This window comes from Sus scrofa, chromosome 10 (assembly GCF_054392235.1).
Source record: "Sus scrofa isolate SSC_HxYL_T2T_F1_AM1 chromosome 10, Sscrofa_HxYL_maternal_Yorkshire_Landrace_v2.0, whole genome shotgun sequence".
Taxonomy (NCBI): domain Eukaryota; kingdom Metazoa; phylum Chordata; class Mammalia; order Artiodactyla; family Suidae; genus Sus; species Sus scrofa.
The window spans coordinates 86525765-86535284 of record NC_139392.1 but is presented as its reverse complement, the minus strand read 5'-3'; the positions used below and the strand labels follow the sequence as shown (position 1 = coordinate 86535284).

The following is a 9520-nucleotide window of genomic DNA, read 5'->3' as shown; positions in this document are numbered from 1 at the left end:
GGCCAGCAGCTATAGCTCTGATTAGACATCTAGCCTGGGAACCTCCTTGTGCTACCGGTGTGGCTCCAAAAAGACAAAAAAGAAAGAAAAAAAAAGAAATAGGAATTAGGAGTTCCCATCAGGGCTCAGCGGTTAACAAACCTGACTAGCATCCATGAGGAGGCAGGTTCCATCCTTGGCCTCCCTCAGTGGGTTAAGGATCCAGCATTGCTGTGAGCTATGGAGAAGGTTGCAGACACAGCTTGGATCTGGTGTTTCCGTGGCTGTGGTGTAGGTGGCAGCTGTAGCTCTGATTTGACCTCCATATGCCTCAGGTGCGGCCCTAAAGATGCGGAAAAAAAAAAAAAAAAAAAAAAAAGAATTAAAAATGTGAGGCCAGCAGATTTTTAAGGCTGTATTGCTTTCCTTTATACTATCCTGTCTGAGAGGGGACAAAAGGGATTAGTCCAGAGGGACAAAATTCTGATCTATTTCGGAGAAGCTAAAGAGTGTAGAGTGTAAGAGGGAGATAGTGGAGCGTTCAGAAGCTATTAATTTGGACAAAATGTCCCAAGTTTCTGAAAACTTCCTAGAGGTTCCAATAATTTGGAAGCAAAATAAAAAGTTTGTTTGGGTGACGCTGGTTCTAGGGGCTGCTGTTTCAGGCCTTGGGATCGAATCCGGCCTGCGTTCCTGGGGCTGCCGCTCTGGCTGGCAAAGAGATGACCCTTGGTGGACACTGAGCTCGGAGACGTGCTCCCAGCATAAAGGCCTGGTTTGCTGTAGCCTCACAGAGCTTCCCTGCTCCAGGACCCCGCGTGAGCACGCCCTCGGGAGCGCCGGCGGTGGCCATGGCAACGCGGTGACGTCAGCGCACCAGCGGCCAACGGCCAGCGCCTCGTCGGGGGGCGGGGCAGGGCGCGTGTCACGTGGCTCGGGGCGGAGCCTGTGCCGGGCTGGCCGGAGCGCGTCGGGAGCTGGCGCCGAGGCCCCAGCCGCGGGACCCGAGCTAAGGCCGCTCCGAGGCCGCTGGGCCTCGCCGGGCCACCGCAGCCGCCGCCATGGGCAGTGAGTAGCGGCGGCGAGGCTCCCGCCGGGGGCGCGGGCGCCGACGAACCGCGGGAGTGGGGTTGGCGCCCGCCCTGGCGTCGTCCGGCCCGCGGGCGGGGAGGCGCGGGCTGCGCCGGGCAGCTGCGGAGGGCGTGGGTTGGGGACCTCCGCCGAGGCGCCGCCAGTGCGAGGCCTCGCCAGGCCAGTTGCAGGGACCCGACCTGGAGGCCCAGGATCTAAGTTCAGTGGGTGGCGAGGAGCGGAGGACCGCGCGGGGAGGCCATTGGTTTCGGGGGCGGGGAGTTAGGCAACCGGGCGAAACCTGGACCACTGTTAATTTTTCAGGGGCTTTGGAAACTCATGTTTTTATTCCCAAGTCACCCTTCCTTGGTATGTTAGTTGTGACGAGTGAAGCTCCCTGATTTGTTTCATTTTTTTAAAAGCGATGCATGGCGTGTGTTGTAGGCGAGGAAAGGAGGTTGGTGGTATAGCATTTTCCTTAAATTTTGTATTTAAGTCATTCTGTAAGCATTTACTGAAAACTCAGCATAAGGGCATATAAGCTTTGGGGACAAGGCCTTGTATAATGGGGATCTTTTGAGGGCCGTCTCCCGAACGCAACACCACGTATCTTCGCAAATATTCTTACATAGCTGTTCGGGTGATTGTTGGATGAATGGATTACCGCAAACCCAAGCTGTGCACCCATTGGCCAGCCAACTAGGAGACATTTGGGGAAGCTAGGAAGGAAGTAGGGGCGACACTTGGGCTTGAATTTTCAGTATAAAGGGTTAAATTTTGCAACACAGGAGTAGACAAGTGGCAGACAAAAGCATTGCTTGAACCTGAACACTCCAACGCATGTGATCATAAGCCAAGAAACCTGGGAGGGCACGCGGTTGAAATGGGAACGAAAAGGGGTGACGGGGATTCCAGGACATTTCCTGATGGGATTGACGTTGGTTCTGCATTGGAGATGAACACTTTCCATAATTCACATTTACTTTCAAAGTCATCTGAAATGGTACGTGGCCGACACACACCTGCCCATGAGCATTTTCGGCATTCTTCTGCCAAACATCAGTGGCTGCCATCATTTTGGGAGGTTTTATAGCAAGAGCGTAGAGTCCCCTTTTGGCTAACTGCTGAGGTGTCACTCCGCACGTCAGGTGTAAAACAATTTCGTGATGTCAGTGAACAGAATCCCGTGTTTGTGAGGGAAGATGACCACCGCTAATAGCTCGTTGTGGCTTCTTGTGTTTCTGGACATGGCAGACACTGGCAAAGGCTGAGGAATTGTCATTTTCATCCTCCAGTTCTTTGGCAGGACTTGACTCAAGCCATGCCAGAAGAGAGTGCCTAGCCTTAAAGAACCTTCAGTGATCTTACTTTTATATATTACGAGTTGTCTGGGAAAACAGTACTTTCTAATGAAGTGTCATTGTCCTTACCTGGGCTGATGACTGCACAAGGGCTGAGAGGTCCTTAGGTGGGAGAGCGACCCGCAGTGAATAGTGACCTAAGGAAATGAAGCAGAGATTGAATACAGTGTTTTAAAAACCTGTTTATAAAAGGTGGTGCCGTGATGTTTCTCACTTGTGCATCACGGTGTGTTTCAGTCCCAGATGCAGTCGGCCCTGCAGTTTCAGCCCATTTCCTGTTGGACTTTCCCCCTCTGATTGTCCTGTTTCCTTCTGTGGTGTATGGGCTTGTGGGTGGCCTGGGTTTGCTCTTTTTGGTGTAGGGATAGTATCCCCCTTTTTTTGCATATATTAAAGAGCTGGGATTCCAGCATGAGAAAGCAAAATTGTGGCACCAGGATCATCGCATCACTTTGCTTCTACTGATCAGCCCTTAAACCTTTTGGATTCTTTTGTCCCTTGAATTATGTCTCCTTCCTCATAGATTTGAAATGGAGACCATCATGATTAATTCTTTTGGGGGATGAGGTTGGGATGGATTGCCCTAAAAGAGAACCTTTGTATTTGATTCTGTAAAAAGATACGTCTCTTTTTTTAAAGCTTTGTAATAAGGATATTTACTTATTTATTTTAACAGTCAAATTTTTAGAAGTTATCAAACCCTTCTGTGCCGTTCTACCAGAAATTCAGAAACCTGAAAGGAAAGTAAGTATGCTATTTTAGTAGTATAGAGGGTCGCTAAATGACCTGTGCTGTTAAACTAGCTAGATTGATTGATTTTCCCCAACCTTTTTCTGGTTGTAGTTAGAAAAATATCACCTGATCTTCCTCCTTTGCGAGAGGCACGGAGTAAATAAAACTATTTACAGACCTTTTCAATCTAGATGCTGTATCTTGTGGTTTCAGAAGTGACTGTTCTTGGAGTTCCCGTTGGGGTGCAGTGGGTTAAGAACACAACTGCAGTGGCTCCAGCGGTGGAGGAGGCAAGGGTTCTGTCCCCACCAGGTGCAGTGGGTTAAAGGATCCGGAGTTGCTGCAGCTGAGGCGTAGGTCACAGCTGTGGCTCGGACTCATTCCCTGATCTGGGAACTTCCATATGCCATGGGTGCAGTCATTAAAAAAAAAAAAAAAAAAAAAAAAAGACTTTAAGTTTTGCCGTTTCCAAAGCAGGCGTTTCTTTGGCCTGTGTGTTAGATAAGATTCCGTATTCTGTCTGTCATGATCCATCGCACTAGGAATGATCCAATCTCTTGGGTCAGCTTTGTTTTTTTTTTTTAAATGGGGTCGACTGTGATGAGTACAGCTGTTTCCCATAAATGGATTGCGGCTGTGCAGGTGTGTCCCTCCCATTTCTGGATTTCTTCCATCCAAAGGAAAATCACAGAGGTGCACTCGGAAGATATTGTGATGGCGTCAGATTGTTCCTTCATCATTGTACATTTTTGGAGCGGAGGCATTTTACTTCCAGAAATACTGTTAATCCCAAACCAGATCTGAGACATTCCTCTTCTGCCATACTCTCAGTTTTTCATGAAATTACCCAAAATAGGGAATGGGAAGAGATAAGTAAAACTTTTGTTAAACTTATTGTTTTATGGAGAAGTATATTTCCTTTTTTATTGCTATGAGAGTATAAAAATAATTATTCGAGTTACAGCTCAGGCACTGCAAGAAATTCTAGCTTTTCGTATGCTGTGAAATATTGATATACAAGTGTTAGAGGCAGTCCTCACTTTGCACAGTACAGCGTTAGCTGTAATGCCTGCATGTTGGACGTGTCTTTTCATCCTTTTCAGTTTCATTTAACACGGTACAACGCATTGAGGCCTGAATGTGTTTATTTTTTTTATTTTTTATTTTTTTGGTCTTTTTGCCATTTCTTGGGCCACTCTCTCGGCATATGGAGGTTCCCAGGCTAGGGGTCGAATCGGAGCTGTAGCCGCCGACCTACACCACAGCCACAGCCACATAAGATCCCAGCCTTGTCTGCGACCTACACCACAGCTGATGGCAACGCCGGATCCTTAACCCACTGAGCAAGGCCAGGAATCGAACCTGCCACCTCATGGTTCCTAGTCGGATTTGTTAACCACTGAGTCACGATGGGAACTCCTGCATGTGTTTAAATTACTTAATTCTTGGAAAAGTTAAGAAAGATGTTTGAGAAGTTTAGCTCTTTTGTTAGCTGCTACTAACTAGAGTGAGAGTAGTGGTAAATTTTAATAGTAAGTAACAGGAGCTTGTCGTGATAAGGAATGTTGGTTATGCTCTGGTATGGGTTTTTGCTTTATATTTGCTGCTTTTGGTTTTGATTGATCATTCTTTGTTTTGTGGTGCAGATCCAGTTTAGAGAGAAGGTACTATGGACTGCTATAACTCTCTTCATCTTCTTGGTGTGTTGCCAGGTATGTAACCAAACATTAGACAAATGTCTGTACTTTTCTAAGGTCTTGGTTGGTTAGAACTTGAGAAACTTACTTTTTTTTTTGTTTTTTGTCTCTTTAGGGCCGCACCCGTGGCATATGGAGGTTCCCAGGCCAGGGGTCCAACCAGAGCTATAGCTGCTGGCCTACACCACAGCCAACACCAGATCTGAGCCACATCTGCGACCCACACCACGCTTAGGCAGTGCCGGATCCTTAACCCACTGAGCAAGGCCAGGGATTGAACCTGCAACGTCATGGTTCCTAGTCATATTTGCTTCCGCTGCACCATGACAGGAACTCCCGAGAAACTTTTAGTTAAAATAATAGTTATTTTGGGTATCATTTTTTTAAAAATTACTTTTGATTAAAGAATACTTGATTTACAATGTTGTTAGTTTGCTTTTTAGGGCTGCAACTGCGGCATATGGAAGTTCCCAGTTCAAACGGAACTGTAGCTGCTGGCCTGTGCCACAGCCACAGCCAAACTGGATCTGAGGTGTGTCTGCAACCTACGCCACAGCTCATGGCAACATGGGATCCTTAACCTACTGAGTGAGGCCAGGGATCAATCCCGCATCCTCATGGATACTAGTTCGTAACCTGCTGAGCCACAGTGGGAACTCTCATGATGAGTCTCTCTCTCCCTCATTTGTCTGCTGTTTCTCCCCACCTGTGACCATCAAGTTTATGATCCCTTTTCTTTTCTTTTCTTTAATTTTGTGGCTGCACCCATAGCATATGGAAGTTCCTGGGCCAGGGATTGCATCTGAGCCACAGCTGTGATCTACACCACAGCTGCCACATGCTGAATCCTTTAACCCACTGCACCAAGCCAGGGTTTGAACCCTTGCCTCCTCCAAGACCTGAGTCGGATTCTTAACCCACTGCACCACAACAGGAGCACTTACGAGCCCTTTTCTTGTTGGGCTGCTTGACAGGTTATTTTTCTTTAGATTTTAAAATATTCGTTAGCTTTTACTACTTTACATGTGTGTTCTTTTTGTTTTTTCCTTTTTTTGGCCTCTCCTTCAGCATGTGGAAGTTCTGGGGCCAGGGATCCAGCCTGCGCCACAGCGTCAACTCAAGCTACAGCAGGGACAGACCACGCTGGATATTGAACCCCGGGCACCACCAGGGAACTCCCTATTGTACATGTTTTGAAAGACATATGTTCTTAGGCGTTGGGGAGGGAAATTCTGTTCAGTTAATCACGGCTTGCCCTCTTAGCCCAGAAAGAGCTTGTTTGCTTTGAAGATCCCCAATCCTGTTTTGTGTGTGTCCATTTGACTGGTTCACTGTTTCCATTCAAGCCTGGAATGCTTGTTTTTTCTGAAGTGCACACTGTGTTTTGTCAGGCTGAAACTGATTATTTTATGTAATATAGGGCATTGTCTGAAAATTTGCAACTCGGGGAGTCATAGAAAATAGCTTTTGGGGTGCCTGCTGTGTTGTTGCTGCAGAGGTGCGGGTTTGATCCCCAGCCTGGCACCGTGGGTTAAGGATTTGGCATTGCTGCAGCTGTGGTGCAGGTTGCAGCTGCCACTTGGATTCAGTCCCTGGCCCCGGAACTTCCATAAGCCATGGGTGTGGCCAAAAAAAAAAAAAGCCATGGTTCTGTTGTTGTCCAGCTCTTGTTGGACATGGTCCTGTAGCCGTGGAACTTAGGAGGAGGAATAAGTTAGACTCTGAGTTTGGTGATCCGTCAACTGCAGGAAAGGGGGGAATCTCATTACTTAGGGGGAGGGTGGCTGCCTTGTTCGTGTTTATAACCCCACAAAGCATCTAATCGTGGACCTAATGGCTGTCTCTGTGAGGTCATTTAAGGAAAGGGGTTTGATTGATCTCTTCCCAGCTTAGGGAGTGTGGTGGTATGGGCTGTCCTGTCGTGTTAACTGGTTTTTATGCAATGACTTACCTCCTCCCCATCTGTCACATTAGGCGAAGAGTGTTTGCAGCTATAGAGCGTGCATAAGATATCTGTGCTTCTTGCTTTTGCTAACCCAGCTAATAAAGTCAGCTGTCTAGAGAGGTTTAGGTTGACCAGAGGGACTGTTTATTTTTTATTTTTATTTTTTCAGAGGGACTGTTTAAAATTGCTGGCAGGATCTTCTGGAACTTTTTTTTTTTTTTTTTTTTTCCCCTGGTCTTTTGTCCTTTTAGGGCTGCACCTGAGGCATATGGAGGTTCCCAGCCTAAGGGTCTAATTGGAGCTACAGCTGCTGGCCTACACCACAGCCACAGCAGTGTGGGATCCGAGCTGCATCTGCAACCTACACCACAGCTCACGGCAACACCAGATCCTTGCCCCTCTGAGCGAGGCCAGGGATCGAACCCGCATCCTCCTGGATGCTAGTTGGGTTCGTTAACTGCTGAGCCATGGCAGGAACTGTCTGCATTGCTTTTATTTTCGTTAAAACACTTTACTTTTCAGATGTGTTTGTTTTGTTACAGAACATGAGATGGAGTGTTTTTTAAGTATTGCAAATGTTGAGTGAATGCCTTATAAATTAAGTTCAAATTTAATTTATGTACTGCGTTTTTGTAAAATATTTTGTGTGATCTATAGATACCCCTGTTTGGAATCATGTCGTCCGATTCTGCAGATCCTTTCTACTGGATGAGAGTTATTCTCGCATCCAACAGAGGTGGGTGCTTTTCTCTTGCCTCCACACTAGTGCTGACATCACGTAGACACGAAGATGTGGGAACAGCTATTTCTTGATGTCTGTGGGGAGGGATCATATGGTAAAAGAAACTCATGCTTAGGAGAAGCGACCAACATGTAAATCATTACAAACTGTGTATTTGGAGTTGCTGTCATGGCTCATTGGTAACGAACCCAACTAGTATCCATGAGGACATGGGTTTGATCCCTGGCCTTGCTCAGTGGGTTAAGGATCTAGCCTTGCCATGAGCTGTGGTGTAGGTCACAGATGTGGCTCAGATCGTGCGATGCTGTGGCTCTGACATAGGCTGGCGGCTACAGCTCCAATTGGACCCCTAGCCTGGGACCCTCCTTATGCTGTTGGTGTGGCCCTAAAAGGACCAAAAAAAAAAAAAAAAAAGTTGTATTTGTTATAAAGGAAATACACCAACATTTCAGATTTGCATAAAGCTGAAAATGAAAGTCTCACTTCTTGGGGGTTACTCCTGGGAAGACAGCGCATCAGTGAATATCCATCCAGATTTTTCTCTGCATATATATTCACATACATGAATTTCTATACCTTTTTTTAATAAGAGCTTTTTTTCTCAGCCGCAGTATGCAGCAGCTTAACCTGGGATCTTGATTCCCAGGCCAGGGGTTGAACCTGGGCCACAGTGGTGCAAGTGCTGAATCCTAACCACTAGACCACCAGGAAACTCCCTATAGTTTTTTTTTAAACTGAAAAATAAAATCTACTATGTAACTATTCTGCTCCTTGGTGTGTTTACTTAATATGCTGGATAAGCTATTTCACTGAGTGGCCATATACCATTCTGATATATGGATATGCTCGATTTATGTAATCATCCATTCATCAGGTGTTTGTGGAGTCCTTACTGTGAGTAGAGCTTTGTGTTGAGTGCTGATATTAGAGTTGTGATCAAGACAATGTTCCTTTTGTTGTGGAGTCACTTTCTGTGTTGGGTGGTAGACTCTACAGGACGTATATTTTGGGAGAAAGAAGGGACATTTGAGCAGAGACCTGCCAGACATGAGAAAGAAGGCTGTGTGAAGATCTGGGGAGGAGCGTTCTAGGGAATAGCAAGTGCAAAGGCCCTGAGGTGCAGCTATACTTCCTATGTTCTGAGAACAATGAGGAGGATGGTGTGGCTCAAAGAAAATAAGGAAGGGGGGGTGTGGTGGGATGTGATGCTGCAGATGAATCCAGGAGTCAGATGATAAAGCTAGACAAGGCAGGCAGTGTGCTCTAGGAATGGTTCTCTTAGGGTTTTCTGTCATGCATTCACTGTTTTTCCCCCAATTTTATATCATTATAACCAATGCTACCATGAATACTGTCACACTCTCCTATACATTTTTGTTTTATTTATTTTTTATTTTTTGGCCACAGTGTGCAACAGCTTGACATGGGATCTCAGTTCCCAGACCAGGGATTCAGCCGTGGCTGCGGTGGTGAAAGTGCCGGATCCTAACCAGTAGACCGCCAGGGACCTCCCCTCCTATTAATTTTATTTTTTTATTTTTAATTGTTTTTGGCCATGCCTGTGGCATGTGGACGTTCTTGGGCCAGAGATTGAACCTGTGCCGCAGCAGTGACAAAGCCAGATCCTTAACCTGCGGAGCCACAGAGGAACTCCCTATAAATTTTTAATAGAATGGATTTCTAGAATTTTGACTGTTTGTTTACAAGGAACGTTACTTGAGATACTGCTGAGTTTTCTTCTGAAAGCTTTGAGGTATTCTACCCTCTCCGCTATGGTGTATGAGAATGGCCATTTCTCTTCCAGCAGTGGTCATAGTTATCCTTTAGACTTGGTCAGACAGGCACACGCTGCTATCTGTTATTTAATTTGTATTTCTTTGTGTGTTGGTGAGCTTGAATATTATCTTACATTTTTATTGAATATTTGTGTTTCTTCTGTGAGTGGACTTGTTAGAAGTCATAGGCAATTACTGGCCAGTTTAAACGCAAAAAT

The 9520-nt window shown here is 46.1% G+C and overlaps 1 protein-coding gene across 5 annotated transcripts in view; it reads left to right on the top strand.

Moving 5' to 3' along the window:
* Positions 1-917: 917 nt before the first annotated feature.
* Positions 918-9520, top strand: part of SEC61A2 (SEC61 translocon subunit alpha 2) — a 26840-nt gene continuing 18237 nt past the window's right edge. The window contains exons 1-5 of one of the 5 annotated variants that reach the window (XM_084980540.1): positions 1141-1274; positions 1839-2053; positions 3088-3155; positions 4790-4855; positions 7443-7521. In XM_084980540.1, the coding sequence (XP_084836666.1) occupies positions 7461-7521 (61 nt within the window). In that variant the 5' untranslated portion in view covers positions 1141-1274; positions 1839-2053; positions 3088-3155; positions 4790-4855; positions 7443-7460. Of the gene's footprint in view, positions 2054-3087; positions 3156-4789; positions 4856-7442; positions 7522-9520 lie in introns of all 5 variants that reach the window. The other 4 variants (XM_003130808.7, XM_084980539.1, XM_005668199.4 and 1 more) reach the window with 4 other exon arrangements.